General features: G+C 39.1%; 1 protein-coding gene across 2 annotated transcripts in view; it reads left to right on the plus strand.

Annotated features, from left to right (window-relative positions):
• STXBP2 (syntaxin binding protein 2) overlaps positions 1–25,120 on the plus strand; it is a 209,452-nt gene that overhangs the window by 171,247 nt on the left and 13,085 nt on the right. Inside the window, exons 1-8 of one of the 2 annotated variants that reach the window (XM_070739624.1) lie at positions 955–1,298; positions 16,645–16,694; positions 17,866–17,947; positions 18,638–18,714; positions 19,027–19,105; positions 20,283–20,386; positions 22,863–23,011; positions 23,989–24,073. In XM_070739624.1, the coding sequence (XP_070595725.1) occupies positions 1,262–1,298; positions 16,645–16,694; positions 17,866–17,947; positions 18,638–18,714; positions 19,027–19,105; positions 20,283–20,386; positions 22,863–23,011; positions 23,989–24,073 (663 nt within the window). In that variant the 5' untranslated portion in view covers positions 955–1,261. Of the gene's footprint in view, positions 1–954; positions 1,299–16,644; positions 16,695–17,862; positions 17,948–18,637; positions 18,715–19,026; positions 19,106–20,282; positions 20,387–22,862; positions 23,012–23,988; positions 24,074–25,120 lie in introns of those variants that run through there. The other variant, XM_070739625.1, reaches the window with a different exon arrangement.

A 25,120-nucleotide genomic window follows, 5' to 3' on the forward strand; every position in this document is an offset into this window, starting at 1 on the left:
AGAAAGTGAGAAAGAAGAAAGTTTGTTCCAAAATGCTACGCAACACAAATTGAAGAAAGCACCAAGGAGCTTCTGTTCAGTACCTGCATTGGCTGCCGATTTGTTTCCGGTCACAATTCAAAGTGTTGGTAATGACCTATAAAGCCCTACATGGCATTGGACCAGAATACCTTTGGAACCGTCTTCTGCCGCACGAATCCCAGCGACCAATAAGATCCCACAGAGTTGGCCTTCTCCGGGTCCCGTCGACTAAACAATGTCATCTGGCGGGACCCAAGGGAAGAGCCTTCTCTGTGGCGGCCACACCCCTCTGGAGTCAACTCCCCCTGGAGATCAGAACCGCCCCCACCCTCCTTGCCTTTCATAAGCTACTAAAGACCCACCTATATCGTCAGGCATGGGGAAATTGATATACCCCTGGGTTTATATTGTTTATGTATGGTATGATTGTGTTGCATGGTTTTAATAATGGGTTTTTAGATGTCTTTTAATATATTGGATTTGTCACATTGTTGTTATTGTGAGCTGCTCCGAGTCTCAGGAGAGGGGCGGTATACAAATCTAATAAATTATTATTATTATTATTATTATTATTATTATTATTATTATTATTATTACTACTACTACTACTACTACTACTACTACTACGGTACTACTACTTGGGTGGGTGGTTTCTTTTATCTATCGCCAGTCGCTGTCTTGTATTTATCACGTCTGCCCTTTTCATAAAGCGTGCAATGCTTTATTTTTATTTATTTATTTTATTTATTTGTATTTATTTATCTAGTCAAGTATGTATTGGTGGTATACAAAGATATTATAATATTTATATACATGATACCAGTAAAAGAGAAACATTAGGACAGGGGAAGATAGGCACTCTGGTGCACTTATGAACGCCCCTTGCTTGGGTAACCGGAGAGGTCAACAGTGGATAGTCTAAGGGCAAAGTTTTGGGGTTAGGTGATGAAACTACAAGGCTGTTTCTCCTTCCCGATTAGCCGCAGCCGCCAAGACCTACGCACCAAGTTCACACTCAACAGCAGGCCCACGCCGGAGCCTCCGCGGGCTCCCACATCCGGCTCGCAGCGCCAAGGAGGGAGCCCGGGCTTCGCCAGCTGCACGTGAGGGGTGTGTCCCCGCGGGCCGGGCCGAGAGGTGGCGAGCTTCGAGGTCGGCTCCTCCCGCCTGAAGACGCGGAAGTGGCGGCCTCCGGCGGAACAGCAGCAACAGAAGGACCCAAAGAGGGACTGGGTGGGACATGGCGCCGACTGGGCTGAAGGCGGTCGTTGGCGAGAGTGAGTGGGAACCGGGGCCGCGTGGGGTCGCGTAAACATTCGCGGGGTTCGCGGCCGTGAGGATGGTAGCTTTCTCGAGTGGGGGGGAGAGCCGAGTAGCGCTTTTCGTTCCACGTCGCTTTCCCCCCCCCGCGGGTTTATTTATCCTACGATTATGGCAACAACAGGGGCTTCTCTGATAGGAGCAAAGCTTTGGAGGGGGGGGGAGGGCTGGCTGACAATTCACCCGCCTCCTCCTAACCCGCTTCTTATGGTCCGAATATGGGAAATAGGACTTCCTGAACTCTTGGTGATCTTCGTGGCTTACACATTTCTTCATTCTTCCTGCTGCTTCAATTCTTCGCCTCCGCGCACAGCAGTTTATTCTGCCTTAACTAAGCCGTCAACATATTTGCAAGCACTAATCATCTAAGAGTCCCTTTCTCGCAAAGCCTTCAATTTTTTTTTAATAAAATAGTTTATTGAGTATAAATAGGTGAAAAAAAGAAGGGGAAGGAAAATGGGAGGAAGGGAAAAGGGGGAACGATACACAATAAGGGAAAATCTTATACATAATGTTATATACATCAGCATATTATAACAGCAGTTATATATATTTGTACATTACAGGGAGTAAAAGGTAAGTATACAAAATATAAAGTAAGTGGATGAAATAAAAAGAGTCCCTTTCTTGCAAAGCCTTCAATTTTTTTCTTAATGTCTCCTTAATTTCTATGCTGCGGAGAAGGGCAGCATAGAAATCCAATCAAATAAATAAATTAATCCCCCCCCAGAAGTAGCATCAGATTTCATTGCTGACATATATTTAGGGTATCATGCTGTTTCGCCCCCTTCTCAAAAAAATCAAACAATCTTTGTCTTTATAGCAAATTTATGAATCTAAAATTGCAGTTTTAATTACTGAGGTTTTATTAAAAAGTATACCATTATTACGTATGGGGGGGAAAAACAGTCAAAAATTCACATTTTATCCCCTCCTGACTAAATTTGAGTCAGGCACAACATTAAGCCATGATACACAATATTTTTTATCGACTTAGTGTGTTTGGGGAGCCATCACTCGGCTTAACATATTTGAACTAGGGCATTGTGATATGTTTGACAAAGGGTAATTTTAAAATGGGACTTAGAATACCATTCTTCCAACTCAGGTTTAAGAGTGGAGATTTGAATTGTTCCTCTTCTAAGTAAATTTTATTTGTGTCCCCAAGGGTTCTATATCCAACACTCTTCTTTCTTTCACAACAACAACACTGTGAAGTAAAGGGTTGGGCTAAGAGAGAGGAACTGGCCCAAAGTCACCCAGCTGCCATTCATGGCTAAGGCACAACTTGAACTCATAGTTTCCTGCTTTCTTGCTTGGTGCCTTAACCACTAGACCAAACTGGTTCTGTATCTTCATAAGCTTATAAACATGTTTTCATGCTTAAGAATTAATTTCTTAGTATATATCATAGTAAAATATTTAAGTTAAATCTACTACTGATAATGGCCTACAATTGCAGGTGCAGTGATAGGCTACTATCAGTAAGTAGCATGTACAGTTTTGAAACCTTTCTTAGTTACTTAAAATAAATGTGCTTGAAATTTGTACATCTTTGTTGCCTTATGAAGTTATATAGCACCTGCTTACAGTAATGCATCCTCAAGCCCTAAAACTGCTTGATCTCTATCTTCCTGATAAGACCCAATACTTGTTGCTCTGTAATAAATCCCGAGACCTAGTAATGATTTCAATAGTTTTGCTCAATTTCCTTACTTGAACTTGGAAAAATATCTGATGTTTTTCAATATACTGATGAAATATATAAGTTTTGAGATTGTATTTGAGATGCTTATTCTAACACATAAGGGAGGGAACCACGCTAGCTAAGACAGAATTAAAACATTGTAGTAGGAATTGATTAATATTAAATACCTATTCATGTTTTGATTACCATTGATGTGTTCTATCTATCTACTGACTGATCTCATTTTATTTTTTATTTTTAAAATATATTTTATTGCATTTTAATATTTACATCTTAGTACATTTTAATACTTTCCAGTGGGTTGACATCCATATATTTACATTTATATGTTATTCATTTTTACATTTGTTACACATATTTATTTGTAAAGTTCTATCTCTTATTATTGATTTGCTTTTCTCTTTTGTGTCCAATTGTATCACTTCATCCAGGTACAGTAGTAATCTGAGTTCTTTTGATTGTTCAGTTTCATAGTTAACCTGTCCATCTTTGCACATTCGTATATTTTCTCAATTATCTCCTTGTTGTGGGTTTTTCCATTTTCTTGCGTTGGCTATTCTTGCGGCTGTTATAATGTGTAATATTACTTACCGGGACCTGGTAGGGGAGATACCTTGATCATGTCTGATCACATTTTAATGAGGATTTGTGACTCCTCCCTTCTAGTATAGTTGAAATCTAGTATACAGTAGTTGAAATCAACTTCCTCTTTGTCACCATAAAATATCCAACCGATCCCAGAAATAAAGATTGGGGTAAAAGAGTAAAATGTTGGAATGTCATTTAATTCTAATATTCCTGGTAATGCTTGCACTCCAGAGTTTTTGAATTTTAGTACTCCAGTGAACCCTCTATTATTTGATTCCCAAAGTACAAGAAAAGTGAAATCAAATTTAATTTCTGCAGATAAAAAAGATATTCTATGGCCATATAGTATATTATGTAGCTATTTGGTAGGTTTATTGTAAATGTAATATGTCTGAAAGAAAAAAAACAAAGTATTATTATTATTATTATTATTATCATCAGCATCCCCTGAAAATTCTGAGATTGTTTTTGAGACAGGAGAAAGGCTAGTATGTTGCTGATATACTAGACTTTAAAAATAAATAAACATTCCAGCTCATGTATCATAAAAAATTGGATTTTAATTGGTAGTATTTTACAATCCAAAATATCTTTTCCCTTGTGGCATTATTCTACAGTTAATGGCCATTTTACAAATCAAAATCTTCAGTTAGCAAATGAGAAATATTCCAATTTTGTTGTGGATTTAGGATACACCTCAAACTAAAATCCAACACGAACAATTGCATTGTTTGTTTACATTGTTTACAACCTTATGAGGTTTGAAAACAATGATCTGATTTCCTTCAGGGATGAAATGAGATTGCATTAGTTTAAATAAAATTGTTAAATATTTTACTATTCTCCTACAGATATTTTAGAACAATAGTTTAATTAAATACTTCTTTTGAGTGTGAAGATATTTTAAACGACTGAAATCCTGTTAATTTCTTGTAAATAAATCTCTTTACCAATTATTAGGCACAGTAAGCATTTTTCCTCATACTTTAGCCCAGTGGTTCCCTAAGAAAAGACAAATTTCCCAGAGTGTTAGGAACTAAAGTGTCTATTCTAGCACCTTGGAACATATTTTTACAATCTGACCAATCTGGCGTTTACAATGGGGGTGTCCGTTTGACCGTCCTGCCAATCAGCTTAAAGCTCTGTTGGGAGAATTGGCGCCAGAGTTATGGTTGGGGGTCATCACCACATGAGGAACTGTAATAAGGGGTCGCGGCATTAGAAAGGTTGAGAACCACTGCTTTAGCCCTTCAAAAGAAGTTTGTCTTAACGTACTTTGAGAATAGATTTTTTTCCTTTTTGTGTTGTTAAGTAGATAATATTTTAGTAAACATATTAGTTTTCTTTGCACTTTGGTTCTTTCATCTACCTATCATCACTTGATTGAAAAAGTTTTTTACTAAACTTTCAGGATGTTGGCATAATTCCCCTTCAACCACAAATTCAACACACAGAAGGAAAAGAACCTACTAATCTTCTGTTCCAGACATTATGGCTGAAAATATTCTGCATGCTTTATCTGCATGTAAGGAGAATAATTTTGAAAAATTATTGGAGAAATTTATGCCTTGAAGTAAATATTGTAGGATTTTTATAATTTTATTGAACATTTAATTCAAAAGATCATAAAAAATAAAAAGGAATGACAGAATAAATGCATAAAAGAAAGAAAAATATGCAGAAAGAAAAGAATATAATAAATAAAAATATATAAATTAGCTCCCCTTTCATAATAAGTATAACCATTTTAGTAACATCACTTTCTCTTAAAATACAATAAATTATCTTTGCTTTCTATATGTCATTTTCTATCTATAATGAAATCTTTAAAACCTCATTCAGTCCTAATAAATGAAAATCCATAAGGGCTACCAGAGTAAATATATGTACAGTATTTTAACCTTGATCAAATAAACTTGCATCCTTTCCCTTTATTTTTAATCTTTATCTTTAATTCCTTCACATACTGTCCTAGAATTTGATTTGTATTCATTTTTTGTCCTTTCTCATAAAATCCGTCAAAACTTCTAAGATTCTTTTGTAAATCAAATATAAGAAAGTTATATTTTTGGTTTCTTATTTCTATATTCTTTTTAATTATTAAGACATCAGCCAATTTCACTTGTATATCCAGTATAGTATGTTTTTCCATATCATTCTTATAGATGTCATTTTTAAATCCACATTCAAATCTGATTCAGTCTTGTCCAGTAAAACCTGTTTCCCTTCCATTATGTCTTTTAAATACAGTCTATCTATAATGACAGGGATTTTAAAAAGTAAAATAAAACCCTTTAATATATCTCTGATGTTAAAGTATTTTGCTGCATTCTGTATTAGTAAATCAGATTGTATTCTCCTTTAATTGTACTCATAATTTCTTCTGGTTTTCTCTAGTATTCAGCCTTCACAATCTGTTTTTTAAAAGGAATTCAAAACAGGAGCATTTATAAGATTTATAATTAATTTTAAAATCTTATTTTAAACCCATATGAACCTTTAGTTCATTTGTAACTTTCCAAAAACAAGGTTTTAATCAACTCTTGCTGTTTATTCCCCCCCAAAAATGATTTTTTCAAATCCTCATTAAAAGAAAGTAAACCCTATCCCTATTTTCATTTGTTATTTCTATATTATTTTTTATTATTAAGACATCAGCCAATTTCACTTGTATATCCAGTATAATATTTTTTTGTATATCACTCTTTTAGATGTCATTTTTTAATCCACATTCCAATCAGACTCAATTTTGTTTGGTAAAACCTATTCTTCCATTACCCCTTTTAAATACAGTCTTATCTATAATGACAGATTGTTAAAATTAAAAAAAATATATTTAATATCTCTGATGCAAAAATATTTTGCCCCATTCTGTATAAGTAAATCAAACTGTGTTCTCCTTTAATTGTAACCTTAGTTTCTTCTGGTCTTCTCTAGCATTTACGGTAACCTTCAAAATCTTTTTTTTTAAGAATTCAAAAGTGAATTTATAATCTTTATAATTACTTTCAAAATCTTATTTGAAATCCATCTGGACTATTAGTCTATTTGTAACTTTCAAAAATCTATGTTTTAATCATCTTATTCTTTGCTTATTCAAAAATAAATGAATAAGCATCTTTGCTTATTCAAAAATAAATGAATTTTTCTAATTTAAATTAATTTAATTTAATTGATTTATATGCCACCCAATCTGTGGGACTCAAGGTGGCTAATCCTCAAATCTGTATTCAAAATCTCTTTTACTAAGAATTAAAAGAAACACACCTGGTACTCTAAAGTGTGTCATTGCAAAGATTTCTAATAACTTAAAAGCAATTAAGCAATTTCCAAAAGAAATGAGGCTGAGCAAACCTTATGCCCATTTCAGCTATTTTTTGGTTAGGTACTCCCTGTCTCTCAACTCACAAACCATCTGGTTGATCTGTTGTGCTAGAAGCTTTTTCGGGTAACAAGAGAATCCATGTTCTCTTAGATTCTAAAAGATACAGGAAACATCCAATTCAGTAGTAAAGTCTTTTGCCATCTGTCTCCTCATCCAAATAGAAATATATTGCTGCCATAATCAATCTTTAAAATGCAATGACATTTTTGCATTTTCTCATTGCATTGCATATAAACAAATTTACAAAATAAACTACATTTGGCATTTTTTTAAAAAGCTATGATTACTTTTTAAAAGCTGCAGTTACAACTTTCAGGTTGTCATTTAATAAGTCCAGCGGCTAATTTCAAAATAAATACAGCTCAATTTCTACCTATAGTATTTCCAGTTGAGTTTCTTCAGAAAATGCCATGTTTTATTCCTCCAGTTTGAATAGTTGTCCCTTTTCCCTAACTGTTTTGGCCCCCATCATTTTTCCTTTCTCCCGCCATCTTTTCCCTAATCTACTCTTTTACTTTCCAGATTATAAACCAACTTTGGAGTTGATGTAAAGATAGAGATATGTTGTCATATCCATCTAAGAAAATTATTTACTTAACAGACCCAGTTTTAAAGTGAATAAATAACTTCTAAAAGTATATACGCTCAGCCCAACTCGGCTTACAGGGTTGTTATGGGGAAATTAGGAGGACCTGCACAACCTTTGTTTCTTAGTCATGTTTGCTCTGGTCCTTTGAATTTTCTAATTTGGAAAGAGCATGAGAATAATGTTTCAAATTCATGTCTGCTGAGCTTTAATTCTTCTAGAGCTTTATTTTAATTCTAGACCACAGAAAGGAAGGGTGGAACATAAAACACCCACAAAGTGAAGAGTGCTTTCCGCCTAGTGCCTTGTTTGCTTGGAATTGTTTTATCTTCCATTGTAATGAAAATCTAAATTCAGAGCTGTCACTTATTCTCCTTTTCATTACCATTAAGATGCAGACCTGTTCAAAGGATGTCTATGAATAGGGAAACAAACTATCTTTATTAGACTGAGCAGAAATAATTGCTTTAGAAGTCACACACTGTTACTTAATACTGTTCTTAGTAACATCGTGTTCAAGATTAAGTAATATATACAGTGGTACCTCGAGATACGAGTTTAATTCGTTCCGGACCTGGGCTCTTAAGTCGAGCAGCTCTTATCTCGAACGACTTTTCCCCATAGGAATTAATGTAAATAATTTTAATTGGTTCCAGCCCTAAAAAAACTCACAAAGTTAGTCTAAATTATGCAGAAAGACATGTTTTTAATGAAGAAATGTACATGTACATATAAATGAATAATGAAGTTTCTTTCACTTAACTTGTAAACTTTCTTAAACTTTTAAATTTACATATGTTCAACTTCTCTGCCACCCAATCCTGTAGGACAGAGGTCCCCAACCCTTTTTGCACCAGGGACCGGCTTTAAGCGATCAAGAGAGGAATGGGTGAATGAATGGACGGAGGGTGGGAAGGAAGGAAGGAAAGAGGGAAGGGACAGGAACAGAGGAAGGAAGCAAGGAAACTTATGAAAGGGGAGAGTAAGAGAGGAATGAGTGAAGGGAGGGAGGGAGGGAAGAAGGTGGGAAGGAGAAAGAAAAGAAGAAATAGAGGAAGGGAAGGTAAAAGAGAGAAAGAAAAAGAGCAAGAAAGAAAGAAAGAAAGAAAGAAAGAAAGGGGGAAGGGACAGGAACAGAGGAAGGAAGCAAGGAAACTTATGAAAGGGGAGAGTAAGAGAGGAATGAGTGAAGGGAGGGAAGGAAGAAGGTGGGAAGGAGAAAGAAAAGAAGAAATAGAGGAAGGGAAGGTAAAAGAGAGAAAGAAAAAGAGCAAGAAAGAAAGCTGCAAGCACCCCCCCGAGCCCCCCAGGCCGGCTGCAACCTTTTAAAACACGAGCGCCGCTTCGCAGCTGTCTCCTGAAGCCGAACGCGGAAGTTAGCGTTTGGCTTCAGGAGACAGCTCCTTGGCGCTTGTATCTCGAATTTGGGCTTGTAAGTAGAACAAAAATATCTCTCCCCTCCCAGCTCTTATCTCGAGTTGCTCTTAAGTAGAGCAGCTCTTATGTCGGGGTTCCACTGTACTGCATATCCATTTGAGCTGGTATAGATATTTGATAAATAGATAACAAATAAATATAAGCACCAGAGTAGAACCCAGGAAACAGTTGTAATTTCACCTCAGGCATAAAAGCTGGCTGTTTGACTTTGGGCTATTTATTTTCTCTGTCCAACTCACATTATTGCAAAAAATATGAGGAAGAAATATTAGGTATGCTTCCCATCTTGAGTTATTTCTAAAAATATTAAAGGCAAAATAAAAACAGTCTAAAAATATCCAATCTTAAATGACATTTACCTGCATTGATATAGCAAACTGTACAAGATGTACTTGTCCCAGGGCTTCCAAATATTGTTAACACTTGTAACTTTTAATCTGATAGAAGTGAAGAATAATTATTTGTTTGTTTGTTTGTTTGTTTATTTATTTATTTATTTATTTATTTGATTGATTTATATGCAACCCCTCTCCATGGACTCGGGGCGGCTTACAACATTTTGATAAAAAGATACAATATATAAAACATTTCTAAGCCAATTAACAGAATAGTTAATTTAAAAAATATCTTAATTTATCTTTATATTAAACATTTAAAATCAAACTGTTACATACGTACTATCACATTGAATACAAATTAGATCTATTATTAGAAATTAATTATCAACTATATCTAATGTTGAAAATAAAACCAATTCATATTTAGTTTCTGCCCAGCATGCCTGGGTAAGACAACCCTATCCATGATTTACTTACTATAATTCCCACAACATAATAAGACAACAGTTACACTTCTTACAATTTATATTTGGCTGTAGACTACATTTCAGAATATACCATTTCAATGGGAAAATCTATGAGACATTCTAAGCACACCTTATCTCCCAGTTTATACATCAGATAAGCATCTAAAAGTGTGTGTATATATATGTAGAGAGAGAGAAAACGAGAGAATGGGGGACTGAATGAAGTACAGTAATCCCTCGCTACTTCGCAGTTTATCTTTCACGGATTCACTACTTCACGGGTTTTCAAAGGGGGCTTAAATCCATTAAATCCATTAAAAATTTTAAATCCATTAAAAATCCATAAAATTCTTCTACAGTACTACTGTATTCTATTAAAGAAACTGGTAGGATATCACATGTAGTTCCAGTTGAGAAACATTATAGAATGACTGTTTATTACAAAGGGTGGGTTTTAAAAGTCCAAATACTCGTTAAATCAGGGGTGGGTAATTAATTTTGCCATGTGGCCGCATGAGAAATTGGGATGGTTTTAGAGGGCCGGACTAATGCTTCGTCAGGGAGGGGGCCCCTTCGGGAGCCAGCTCTTCCTGGCCCGGGGCTGCTGCTGCCCCTTCTCCGCTGCCGCCGCTGCTTCTCCTTCCTCTCTTTCCTCCGCTGCCGCCGCTTCCTCTGCCTGCCCGCACCCCAATCGCCACCACTGCTCCTTATCTCTCTTTCAGACGCTTGCTCGGCTCTGCCAAAGCTTCTCTCTCGGGCTCCTGACATCACCCACAGTGACCTCATCGCCTAGCGCTCGCCTTATTGTCAATGTCCTGAGCCTCCCTCAGGCAGAGGAGCTGTGCGGCTGCCTCCAGACTGCCGTTTCCAGGCTCCAGCCACAGCCCTGGGGGGGAGACCTTTTTTAAAAAGCGGGACATTTTTCACAGATAGTGGCGGGCCGGTCATAGACAGCGGGCGGGCCGCATGTGGTCCACGGGCTGCCCCTTACCCAGGTCTGCATTAAATACATAAAAAATATCTTTCCTCTACTTCACGGAAATTCGTTTTTCACGGGTGGTCTTGGAATGCATGCCCCCCAAAAAATGAGGGATCACTGTACATCTAAACTGTTGCGTGAGTATAGGAATCAACCCGGGTGAGGTTGTCTTGCTTTCCCCACACATTTTCTTCTTTGGCATAGCATATCTGTGGGGTGAAAATAAAGTGCTTGTATGTCCATTTGGTAACTCTTAAGTTTTTCAATTATTGACTTACCTGATAGATTTCCTAGAGCGTCTTTTCTCCAGGAGTTTGAGATTGGGAACATAAAATTCTCTTTCCCAATTTCACCCCTCCACCATCTTGTGAAGTGCGTTAAGCTGGGGGGAAAGGGAAACAACACCCCAAATCACTCAATGGGCTTCTGTGACTTAGGTTTCCCTGTCTTAGTCTTAGGCAAAGTTAATCTCAAATTATGTGACCCAGATTCATATTCCAAGATAGGAAGATGACTTTTTTTTCAACAAAATTATCAACCCTTTAGAATTCATGTGAAATGCTAAATTGGGACTAATGGTAAATTGGAGAAAAGAGTTTCCAATCCAATTATAGCTGAAGTTAAGGGAATGAAAAAGAAGCATAAATGAGTTCCCAGTGCAACCTGTCCCTGTAACAAAATGTTCATAACTGTTGAACATTTTGAACAAATAGTATTTTTAACCTAAAGAACAAAATGCTTTTCTATCCATTTGTAAAAGTCATGGGCACTCAAAATATTTTAAGACACTTTCCAACAAAAATATATTTGTACATTATGATAGCCATAATCAGGCTGGGTACAGTGGGATCCTGCCCTTAAATTAGAAAAAAAAGGTGCATTCCTTGTTTCCTTTTCCTAAAGGTAAAATACAGGACAAAGATTGAGCCTAACCTAACTCTAACCCTACAACCGGAGTGGTGGCTGATGTCTTTTTAATAAGCAACTAAAGTATGGTATTACCAGTTACATCTGTTCAATGGGACTTGAACCAACAGTTGTGGTATTGGCTCCAAAATTAAAATAGGAAGTCCCCAAAACAGAGATACTGTAAATCAGCGTTTCCCAACCGGTGTGCCGCAGCACACTAGTGTGCCGCGAGACACGGTCAGATGTGCAACGAAGCTCCTAGGGAAGCTCCAGCTGGGCGGGGCACTGCCGGTGCCTTCGAGCTGCCACTCGCAGCTGTCCCCCGGTTCCTGCCTGTTGCCGCGGTTTCTGGTGCTCTCCTGCTGGGCCCCAAAGAAGGAAGGTAGGAAGAAGGAGAGCTTCATTCTTCGCGCCTTTTTCCCGCCTTCCTTTTTTGGGGCCCAGCAGGAGAGCGTCGAAAACCGCGGCATCAAGCAGGAGCCGGGGGACAGCTGCGAGTGGGAGCCCCAGGTCGGAGGCATCGGCAGCGCCCCGCCCAGCTGGAGCTTCCCTGGCGTCGGCGGCAAGTGTCCTTTGGGGCCCGGCGGGAGGGCACTGGCGGTGGGAGCGGGGTGGTGGTGGTGGCTGCAGCGGCCGCAGGCAGTCGCGGGGAGATGGCGGCGAGAGGGAGCTCCAGGCGGCGGCGAGAGGGAGCTCTCTCTCTCTCTCAGCTGACTGCAAGCGGGAGCCCTGATGGTGGCGGTTGGACGTGCTGCTGGACGCCATACATGCTGGCGCTGTGGGCCTGGCATATACGGCGTCCAGCAGCACGTCCAGCTGCCGCCGTCAGGGCTCCCACTTGCAGTCAGCTAAGAGAGAGAGAGAGAGAGACATAGCAAGAGAGGCAGAGAGAGAGAGACAGAGCGAGAAAGAAAGACAGCAAGAGAGGCAGAGAAAGAGAGATAGAGAAAGAGAGACATAGCCAGAGAGGCAGAGAGAGAGAAAAAGAAAGAGAGACTTAGCAAGAGAGGCAGAGAGAGAAACAGAAAGAAAGAGAGACATAGCAAGAGAGACAGAGAGAGAGAAAGAGAGAGAAAGAAAGAGATAGCAAGAGAGGCAAAGAGAAAAAAGAGACATATAGCAAGAGACAGTGAAAGAGAGAGAGAGAGAAAGAAAGAGAGAAAAAAGCAAGAAAGAGATAGCAAGAGAGACAGAGAGAGAGAGAGCGAGCAAGGGAGAGAGAAAGACATAGAGGAAGGGAAGGAGGGAGAGAGAAAGAGAGCAAAAAAGAGAGGAAGAAAGAAAGAAAGAGGGATGGAGAGAGAGAAAGAAGGGAAGGAAGGAAAAGAGAGAAAGAGGGAGAAATAGAGCGAAAGGGAGGAAGAGAGAGGTTTTTTTGTCCAAACTTTTCTTTAGCCCGCCCCCCCGCCCCGCCCCCTTTCAATGTTCCCCAGGATTTTGAAAATATGAATAATGTGCCGCGGCTCAAAAAAGGTTGGGAAACACTGCTGTAAATGAATATGGTGATGAAGAAAATCCCAAGGCTGTCTGATTCAGAGGAAAAGTTATTTCTGTATTGGAGCTGATTCAATCATCAGTCTAAAATTAATATTTGGGAAATGATAACTTGAAAATCTCTCTCTCTCTCTCTCTCTCTCTCTCTCTCTCTCTCTCTCTCTCTCTCTCTCTCTCTCTCTTTGGTTAAATAAATCAACTCACACTTCTTTGTTTCAGGTTCAGTATGTTATTCACTATGTACTACAGGTACAAATTTATGAAAATTCATGCTTTAGTGTTGTTTTTTAAAAAAACTGAAGTTTTTTTGCAGTTAGCCATTTTGCACGGGAAAATGTCATATGGAGCCTGCTGTACTCAGCCAGAGGTCAGGCACTGAAATGCTTCAGTTTATCTTGTTGCAACCACTTTTTAGAGCTTCTTTTACAATCTCTGGTTATTGCTGCAACTTTCCAAACCAGTATTACCAGTTCCTTTTTATATCTATCTATCTGTTCTGTTAGAATAAATGTGTGTGAGAGAGAGGCAGGCAGGCAGACAGATAAACACTTGGTGCAATCTGCATATTTTTGCACTTTAAATGTCTGGTAGATTATTTAATTAACCTGTGTGATTACAAAAAAAAAAATCAGGAAAAAACAACACTACCATTGAGCTCCTTTCTGAAAAATAATTCCATCAAATTTCATGCTTTATAAATATATTCAGAATTTTTAGTAAAGAAGGTTAACTTATCTCATTCCTAACAACTAACTCAATTTTCTGTTTGAATTTTAAGATAATTATCAGGTATTTGGACATTACAGCTGAAGAGATTGGTTCAAGCTGGCATATAGTTACTGTTGTAAGAACAGCTTTCTATAATTAATCCATGGGAAACACCTGCCATTTGTCAATTAGAGATCAGAATCAGTTTTAAAAATAGAAATCTTGGCTCTTATTTCTTGTCATGGAAAGCTAATGTGTTGGCTACGGGAAAATGAGCTTTGGACCCAAGATCGCTGGAATTTAACCTCCTTTTTGAGCAAATGTACAATCAGTCGGGAGCCGATGCTCTCTTTTTTTTTCCCTGCAGGAGAAGCAATATTCAAATAATATTTCTCTGTCATTTGGGACAAGTCAGTGCCCTGTTTTCTGCTGGCAGAGACAGAGGAATCTGGAAGTTATAGTTTCAGCATATCTGAAAGGCTGATTAAAAGATTCTGGATTCTTATTAATATTTGCTATTTTTATTGCTGTTTTGAGAATATAATAACAATAGCACATAGACTTATATACAGCTTTACAGTGCTTTAAATCCCCCTCTAAGAAGTTTACTGAGTCAGCGTATTGCTTCCAACAATCTGGGTCCTTTTAAGAAGCAATATTGTGATTCCTTGGGTCACTGCCAGCAATCCTTCTGTTTTCAGTAATTGGTCAAATTAGCATGGAGGTACAGAAATTGCATTATTGAATGCACCCCTTCCATATCATTTTAATTGCAGGATCCTGTTAATATACAACCATGGGTTATCTCATTTATTTTTTCAGTAAAATGTTTTAAAAGTCACACATTATAATATAGTCTGAATTCAAATTAACAGCTTTAAATGATGTTTTTCTAAACAGTAGTATTCAAAATGAATTCAGGGAAAATTCAACCAAGCATCCAAATAAGATGAATCCTCCATTGGAAAAATGTTAGCCGAGCATAGTTGCAAGGCAGCAGTGTTAAAAAGGCCCTGCCCATCTCCCTCACCTTTCAAGGAGAAGTAGGAGTCTCAGAATCATACATCTAACATTGCACTGTTTATCTACAATGGGGATCCCCAAAGTTAGCAACTTTAAAACTTGTGGGCTTCAAATCCCAGAATTCTCCAGCCTGGGAATTGGAACTCCACAAGACTTAAAAGTTGCCAAGTTTGAAGACCTCTGATGTACAACACACACAGCCTACTCTTTACAAATAGAATCCAATGCAGAGTTCATAGTACCAGTTGGAGACCTGAAATACTGTATGTAGCAAAATACCTAAAAGATAAAGTTAGAACCTCCAGCAGGAAGAGCCGCAAATGCATTGGAAAGCTTTCAGACTTACAAAGCTAGGGTAAAACAAAAATCCTTCACTGATAGTGAAATTACTATAACATAGACCAGTGTTTCCCAACCTTGGCAACTTGAAGATATCTGGACTTCAACTCCCAGAATTCCCCAGCCAGCATTTGCTGGCTGGGGAATTCTGGGAGTTGAAGTCCAAATATCTTCAAGTTGCCAAGGTTGGGAAACACTGACGTAGACAGATGAACCTTTCGTAGGAGGACATTCTACACAATACATAGTAGTTCATTATAATACCTAAAACATTTTAAAAACAGCCTCCAAAAATCTTAGAAAAACAGAAATACTAGGACTACTAATGGTCATTTTGTCTCATGATGCCGATAGGCTTCTCACAGCATGTCCTTGTCTCTAAATAGCAAAATGGATGCAACCTGGGGGCATTCCACAACCAGGTTCCTATCACTGGACGTTCTTCTCAAATAGCCACCCTCTTACATCACACATTAGGGGAAAGCTGCTGAAGATCTTGAAGACCAGGTCAATGTATGAGGTTAAGTGCTGTCCAGGTTTTGCGTAGGTAAGGGTTCGCCGGTGCTACCAATGCGCTCTCGGTGACCGACCAGCATGTATCCAGTGGGCATCGGTGCATGAGTTGGCTTTTGCGCATGCGCAAGATGTCAAATCTTGCACAAGGATGCTTGCACACGACAGATTTCGCCGATTTTTGGTAGTTTTTTGCTTCACAGAAGCAAAAAACTCACTAAAAATCGGCAAAATCTCATGCACACGAGCCTCCTCATGCGAGATTTGGCTTCATGCGCAGAATCCAAATCTCTTGCGGGTGCATGCACACACGCAGCTCCATTTCTCCTACCGGAATGCCGTCTCCCGCCATCCCCTCAGGAAGACAATACCGGTTGTGTATTTAAATAGTTGATTCCAGAGAGTTTTGAGATTCACCTCAGAGATGCTGATGTACGTTAGAAACCTGAACACTTGTATATATGATGTAGATTCATCTGTAAATATGATTATGTACTTTTTTTAAAAAAAATGGAAAAATGTAATAAATATATATTAAAAAAAGAAAGAAACCTGAACACTTGCTGCCACTTCAGAACACAGCCTTCACGTTCCTGCTTTTAAAACTGATGCAAAAACATCTGCTGTGTGTGCGTTGTGTGATTTTACTCAAAATCCTACATTTTAGCTTCTATCAGGGTCAAGAACAACGTTCCTATTGTGACAAACAGCTATACTGGGGTTAAAAGGAAAATTATTTATCTGGCTTAGGACACAGTTAATCATTCTCATTGTAACAAAAAAACCCCGCTTCCATTCCATTCTAACTGAATTAACCTTCACTTTTCAGAGATTCTGAATGATGTTATACACAGCATGAAGAAGGAAGGGGAATGGAAGGTTAGTGCACCTCTGTGTCTTGGATGAGTTAAATTTGTCTGACCAGTTTGTTAATCTAAATTGTATACATCTGCACTGGACTTTCTAGTGATGTGTTTTTTAAAATAGTTTCTGGTGCAGTTAATTTTTAAGTATAGTAAATTCTGGGGCCTTGTGTTCAGTAGACCAGCTGTATCCTTCACTGTGACACTTAAGGTTCTTTACGCTTCTCATACCTTTTCCTGATGCAGCAAGGTAGCAAGTGAGCCTTGAAATTGCTCACTGAGACAGACAAAAATGCTATTAAATTAGTTTTGCTCTACTGGGTTTGCGAGTACGTTATGTGGCTATGCTGATTATCTCATATCTATGCTACAATTTGCTGTCAAGTTAATAAATATTCTCCAGCTCAGAATATTCTGAAACAAAGTTGCCCCTTTAAAGTAAACACCTGCAGTTTTTACACACACACACACACACACACACACACACACACAAAACATCCAGGGCTGGGACCAATCTTTCATTATACGTACTAGCCAAAAAAATACTAGCTGAAGATAGCAGATCTGGAAAATATCGTTTTGTTTACCTTTCTGCAGAGAAGTTACATCAATGAGATAATAGGTTTTAAAGGACTCTCTCCAATGCAAGTAAAATGTTTTAAATCCTAACTCTTCTCTACAGTAGTCTCGGAACTGGACTAGTAAATGCTGACTTACATACCCCTTTACTAGCAAAGGGGTATTATGATCCAGCCATTCATAATGATAAGGGTGTCTTAGAAAGGGTGTCAGATCCCCAAACTAAAATCCTCCAGGCTTATTCTGAAATAGGACTTGTTGGGAGGTGGGACAATAAATTAGCTGCCCGAGTTCTCGGAGAAGGGCAGCATACAAATCGAATGAATGAATGAATGAATGAATGGACAGACGGATGGACGGATATGAATGTGGGCATATTTCAATTATCTGTACAGGTTTGGGAGTAGAAATGAAAAATTGGAACACCAATATAGAACTAAATAGGAGAATAGGATTCCATGGTTTTATAATTTCATTACATAGAAGAAGGAAGTGCTTAGGAACAGAGTGCCTTTTTGTGATGTAACTAATTATTTTAATTATACCTTTGCGCAACCTTAAAATTTGCTTCTTTATATATAATATCATTTTCCTCTCTGTCCCTTAAGGTCCTCATTATGGATCACTCCAGCACCCGCATCCTTTCCTCCTGCTTTAAGATGTCAGATCTTCTGGCTGAAGGAATCACAAGTGAGTGACCCGTGCAAGATACTCTTTGTCTGTTGTTGATCCTGTCAGCAGAGGCCTTCAGTAGAGCTGGAAAGGCTTCTATCTTTTGTGGCACAGTTCTCCAGCTCAGTGTGTCCATCCAGGTACAGCTGGGCCCTGGTTTGTTGGGTCAATCTACAGGCAGCTTCTTCTGATGCTGTCACAATCAAATATGTACAGTGTTCCCTCGCTTTTCGCGGGGGATGCGTTCCGAGACCGCCCGCGAAAGTCAAATTTCCGTGAAGTAGAGATGCGGAAGTAAATACACTATTATTGACTGAACAGTATCACAAGCCTTCCCTTAATACGTTAAACCCCTAAATTGCAATTTTCCATTCTCTTAGCAACCATTCAGATTATTACACACCATGTTTATTTATTAAAGTTTATTAAAAAAAATATTTATTAAAGGCAGACGAAAGTTTGGCGATGACATATGACGTCATCGAGTGGGAAAAACCGTGGTATAGGGAAAAAACCCGCGAAATGTTTTTTAATTAATATTTTTGAAAAACCGTGGTATAGACTTTTCGCGAAGTTTGAACCCGCGAGAATCAAGGGAACACTGTATATCCTTTTATTATTTTTTTCCTCCTTCCATACCCTTAGGAATTGTTACCTAATTCTTTGTCCTTCCTTCCAGGCATCTAATACACATTTTACTTTCTTCAGTTATTGAAGATATAAACAAGCGCCGAGAGCCCCTTCCCAGTCTGGAAGCCATCTATCTGATCAGCCCAATTGAGACGGTAGGTCCATTGCCTAGTTAGGCAGTTAATACACTGATAAAGGCCTCCTTAAAGATAGATCCTATGAAATTTCCACAGATACCTAGGCTAGAAATTAGAGCTTTCTACCAATTCCTTGGAAAAGGAAAAAAAGGTGGGTAGAACAAAGACAAATGCTTTAGATTTTCCTGAAGCCTCAAGAGGAATATTATCCACCCAGAGATCACTATGATTAAGGGTGGTTAGTATAACTGGAGGGTCAAGATGTGGGAGTTAGTAGAAAATGTTTGGGATTTGTACAACTGCTGCTAACAGCCTGTTCTCCATTTGCAGTCTGTCCGTGCTCTGATAAATGACTTTAAAAGCACTCCCACATTCACCTACAAGGCGGCCCACGTCTTCTTCACAGACAGTAAGTTCAGGGAATGTTCTCAGGCAAACAAGAAGATGTGTAGGACTGTCTTTACTAACTTGGTGTCTTCTAGATTGGGGGATCCTGGGATAACATTTATTGGGAGCCGGGTTAGTGAAGAATAAAAGCAACTGAACAGATACCTAGCCGTTCTCCACAGTGGTGGTTATAGCATCCCGGAATGGGTTGACCTTGTCCTCCAAGCTGATTGGACTGTCTGGACGAGTCCCCGCAGTTTCTTCACAAGGTTTTTCAGAAGTGGTTTGTCATTCTCTCCGTCCTAGGCCTGGGAGAAAGTGAATGGTACAAGTTCACCTAGTTGGTTTGTGCCCAAGGTGGAACTAGAATTCAATCTCCCAGTTTCTAGCCTGATGCTTTAACTACTACAACTGGGCTCTCTAATCCAGTGTTTCCCAACCTTGGTAACTTGAAGATATTTGGACTTGGGAATTCTGGGAGTTGAAGTCCTGATATCTTCAAGTTGCCAAGGTTTGGAAACACTGCTCTAATCCATAGTTGATGCATTTTATCCATTTGATTCAAAATTGTACAATTCATGTTAAGCCATGATATGTTTAACTATGATTTGATGAAGCAAAGGTGCTTTTTCAGGAGGCAACTGGACTTCCTTGTTTTTTCTTTGGAAGACGTTTTGCCTCTCATCCAAGAACTTCTTCAGCTCTGAGAGGATAGTGGGGAATGTTAGAGCTGAAGAAGAAGCTTCTTGGATGAGAAGCAAAACATCTTTGAAAGAAAAAACAAGGAAGTCCGGTCACCTGAAAAAGCACCTTTGGGACAGCCATGACCTGGATGAATCTATACAGACTCATGATTTGATGAATAAATTATTTGGTTCATGCATTCTGTTGAGAGGTAAACCATGTTTTACACACTATAATGGTTAGATTCATCTAGCACACTACAACCCAACAGAGAAAAAAATATGTCCTAATGTGGTTCATGAACCCATTTCATTGAGATTATGAATTGTGCTAGACCCCAGAGAAGAATCTGACCAAGAGGTCCCAAAAGTGAACTTCTGCTCTGAAGCACTTATGCAATTTTAAGTGTACTTAAAGTGTTTCTAGGCTTGACCTATAACCATTAAAAAAAATTCAGTAAAATGAATGATACGTCTGGAGGACAATGAATATTAACTCCCATCCTTGTCTTTCAGCCTGTCCAGATGACCTCTTTAATGAGCTTAGCAAGTCCCGGATCACGAAAGCAATCAAGACACTCAAGGAGATCAATGTTGCCTTCCTTCCCTATGAATCACAGGTGAGGAGAAAAAAGGGGAACAGAGCAGGGACCTCCAATTTTCACTACAGTGTACCCTCGATTTCTGCGGGGGATGTGTTCTGAGACCGCCCGCGAAAGTCGAATTTCCGCGAAGTAGAGATGCGGAAGTAAATACACCATTTTTGGTATGGACAGTATCACAAGCCATCCCTTAACACTTTAAACCCCTAAATTACCATTTCCCATTCCCTTAACAACCATTTACTCACCATTATTACTGGTACTCACCACTGAATAAGATACTTAGTGATCCTGATATTTATAAACATAATTATTTATTAACATTTTTTTTTTAAATATTTATTTGCAAAAATTATTAGTTTGGCGATGACATATGACATCATCAGGTGGGAAAAACCGTGGTATAGGAAAAAAACCGCGAATAATTTTTTAATTAATATTTTTTGAAAAACCATGGTATAGGCTATTCGCGAAGTTTGAACCCGCGAAAATCGAGGGAACACTGTATAGTCTCCAGGTTGTAAGGATAAATGAATTGAAACTTTTGCTTTGAGAGATTTCACTTTTAATAAAAATAATGATACCAAGCTAATAGCCATCACTAAAATACTTGCAGAAGAAAAGAAGCAGAGCTTCTTTTAAGGGTCTCTGAAATTTAAGGGGGAGGGAAGCACAATGGCCCAGTGATTAAGAAGCCAAGCTTGTCAGCTGGAAAGCTGATAGCCTGGGTTCAAGACCTGAACACTGTGTGATGGGTCAATCTCCCATACTTGCCACAGCTGCTGCCCATTCAGCATGAAAATGCAAGTAGATAAATAGGTACCACTTTGGTGGGAAGGTAACTGTTCTATTTTTGCTGCATGCTCTGCTCTGCAGTGTGATGTCATGTCAATCTTAGTATAAAAAAGAATTTTAAACATTCCAGAGGTGTTAAGAATGGTTTTTGGGGGTCAGTCTTCTTGATCAGTTGCATCTATTACAATCACTTCTATCATAAGTCAGGTAGCCCTCAGCTTATTCTCATGTATTTGAATAGGATGATTTTCTTTTTTCTTTCTTATGAATTAGATATTGAATTTATAACTAGCCTGCTTGAGAGCCAGGTTGGTCTAATGGTTGAGGCACTACACTAGAAAATAGGAAACCGTGAGTTCTAATCCTGCGTTAGGCATGAAAGCTGGCTTGGTGACTTTAGGCCTGTCACACTTTCTCAGTCCATTTCATCTCACAGGGTTGTTGTTGTCTGGAAAATAGAAGGAAATAGCATTAGGTATTTTCACTGCCTTGAGTAATTTATAAAATTAATAAAGATGGAATTTTTAAAAATCTTTTAAACCCCCTGTGTTTGTACATCCACTTCTCATATCTTTTTCTATCAAATTGCTCCCTGCCCACTCAGCATGTTGATTATTCTGAAGACAGCATTATTATTACTATTATTATTATTATTATTATTATTATTATTATTATTATTATTAATTGGATTTGTATGCCGCCCCTCTCCGGAGACTCGGAGCAGCTAACAGCAATAACAAGACAGCATATAATAATAATCCAATACTAAAAACAATTAAAAACCCATTATAATAAAAACCAAACAGACATTGTTTTTAGTATTGGATTATTATTATATGCATAAAATCCATGCATAAAATTGTAAAGGCCTAGGGGGAAAGGGTATCTCAATTCCCCTATGCCTGGTGGCAGAGGTGGGTTTTAAGTAGCTTACAAAAGGCAAGGAGGGTGGGGGCAATTCTAATCTCAGGGGGGAGTTGGATCCAGAGGGCTGGGGCAACACTTCTAAGCCCCTTAGTCTCAGACCATTACTCAGTTGCTCAGAGAGGAATACCATGTCGGGTGCGTGCCCCCCCTCATGAGTCGGACCCTGTACTACTTGGGTCAGGTCCATGGCTGCCATGGTGGCCATGAACTCCTGTGCCAGTCCAGAGGATTCGTTGAACGACGGCAGGTTGAGGTCCCCCAAGACAATAAGTCTAGGGAACCCCACCGCCAGCCCGGCTACCTCCTAGAGTAGCACAGGCAGGGCTTGTGCCACGCAGGTGGGAGAAAGTCCTTAAAGCTTTAATTCAAGATTCTTTTAAGATTAGATGATGTTAATATTAATTACAATGTTAACTACAAAGTTCTCAGAGGGAAGAAGCTGGCAGCATTTAATGGAGTGTTGTACATTTTCAAATAACCATTAACTCTGGTCCTACTAGTCGTATGATGACTTGAAGTTCTGAAGGAGGAAACTATGTCTAGAGGAGTGACAACTAAGGTCACAGGATCCTGACAAAGACAGGACAGGGGTCAATTCAGAGCGAATGGTTTTGGGAGGAACAGACTATTTTTAAGAAGGACATTACTACTGTATTGTGAAAAAAAATGTTACCAGAGCACTGTATGGGTTTATATTGCCTTTCTCATAGATCACTAATATAACATTTCCATTCCACCCCCCATTTCTTCTCTTCTGTTTCCTTCTCTTCAGGTGTATACATTGGACAGCAGTCAAAGTTTCCACCATCTCTTTAGCCCCTACTGCAGGGAAGATAAAAACAACCACTTAGAGAAGATGGCAGAACAGATTGCCACACTGTGTGACACTCTCAAGGAATACCCCTCAATTCGCTATAGGAAGTTAGTACAAAGGGAAGAGGGAGGGGGGGGAAACCTGATATTCTACCAGTGCTCTGTTTAAAACGATATTATTATTATTATTATTATTATTATTATTATTATTATTATTATTTATTAGATTTGTATGCCGCCCCTCTCCGAAGACTCGGGGCGGCTAACAACAATAATAAAAACAATATTATAGTAGAACAAATCTAATTTAAAAAAACATATAAAACCCTATCATTATTTAAAAAACCAAACAACACATTCATACCAAACATAAAACAAAATATAAAAGAGCCTGGGGGAAAGGTGTCTCAATTCCCCCATGCCTGGCGGTATAAGTGAGTCTTGAGTAGTTTACGAAAGACAGGGAGGGTGGGGGCAGTTCTAATCTCCGGGGGGAGTTGATTCCAGAGGGCTGGGGCCACCACAGAGAAGGCTCTTCCCCTGGGGCCCGCCAAACGACATTGTTTAGTCAACGGGACCCGGAGAAGGCCAACCCTGTGGGACATTATCGGTTGCTGGGATTTGTGCGGTAGCAGGCGGTTCCGGAGGTACTCTGGTCCAATGCCATGTAGGGCTTTAAAGGTCATAACCTTTAAAGATATAAAGAGGATGAGGGAAAATTGGGGTGCAATTGTGAAGCACATTGGGAGGTCACACCTGTCCATTAGGCAAGGAAGCATCCTGCTACTTTTAGTTGATGCAGACAGGGCCAGACTACTTCTTATAATGAATGTCTGCCGCCAGACCAGCTCATCTGCAGGATCTGATGCTTTAATCATGTGTGAGACATTGTTTCATCAACTGAGCCCCCTGGATACATCTCTGCTGCCAGGGATTGAAAGCAAGGTTTCTTACAGTGTATATGTATAAGAAAATGGTCCAAGAAATGCAAGAGGCAAGCCACTCTTTAGTTTGTCCAGGCATTTGTCTCCCTTCCAGAATGCCAGAAGCCCTGTTTCTAAATAACTATGCATTTATGGTTGCAGTGGTTCTGAAGAGTGTTGCCTATTGGCTGATGCAGTGTTGGCGAAGTTGAATGCCTTCAAAGCAGACAACCCAACCATGGGAGAGGTGAGCAATCCCAGAGTATCCCAGAATGTTGAAGAGCAGGTCAGTGGGTGGAACAAGATAGCAAAGACTGTTGTGTTGCTTAGTGACGGATGTAAGAATGAACAGGTTGGGTGTAGAAATGGAACATTATCTAGTCTCTCATGAAAAGTTGGGACAATCTGTCTTCCAAATACTATCCGTGTTTATAAACAGCGAATTTAATTTGAAATAATGTGAAGGTGCCCAGCCAAGAATTGTCAAGATGCTTTTCCCCGAGGTCTTCACGAGAGGCCCTTTGGCAGTGGGATACTTCTTTCCAAAGTCACGTTTAGACCTTCACTAAGGACCACGATCACAGGGAAAGATGACTGAAGTATCTTCAGTCATCTACAATGCTTTAACCCTTTCCCGAACATACTATTCAGCAACATCACTTTCTCCAAGTGACATTTCTAGTGGGTGAGCAAGAAGTCAGGAAATCAGACAGTGATCGGGAAAAATGGTCTCTGGAGACAAGATTGAAGCACACTATTTGCACAAATTCTCACTGCTGCATTTCAGTTCTAAATAAATTGTTATGGGAAGTCATAGAATCGTAGAGTTGGAAGGGACCTCCAGGGTCATCGGGTCCAACCCCCTACTCAATGCAGGATTCACTAAACCATCCCAGAAAAATGACAATCTGGTTTCTATTTGAAGACCTCCAGTGGCAAACTGTTCCACCGGTGTATCATCCTTACAGTTAGAAAGTTTTTTTCTGATATCTAATCTAAATCTAAATCCCTTGCAGTTTCATTCCATTGTTTCTAGTCCTTCCATGTGCTAATTAGAACAATGCTGATCCCTCTGCTCCGTGACAGCCCTTCAAATATTTGTAGACAGCTATCAAGTCTCCTCTCAGCCTTCTCCTTTGCAGACTAAACATCCCTAGATCCTTTAACCGTTCCTCATAGGACGTGGTTTCCAGTCCTCCAGGTTTTCCATATAACATCTAGCTGGCTATAAAACTGTTGGTCTTTAAGCTTTTATTGAACCAACTTCTTTGCCCCAAATGATTTTTAAGCAAGG

This window comes from Erythrolamprus reginae, chromosome 2 (assembly GCF_031021105.1).
Source record: "Erythrolamprus reginae isolate rEryReg1 chromosome 2, rEryReg1.hap1, whole genome shotgun sequence".
Lineage (NCBI taxonomy): Eukaryota > Metazoa > Chordata > Lepidosauria > Squamata > Dipsadidae > Erythrolamprus > Erythrolamprus reginae.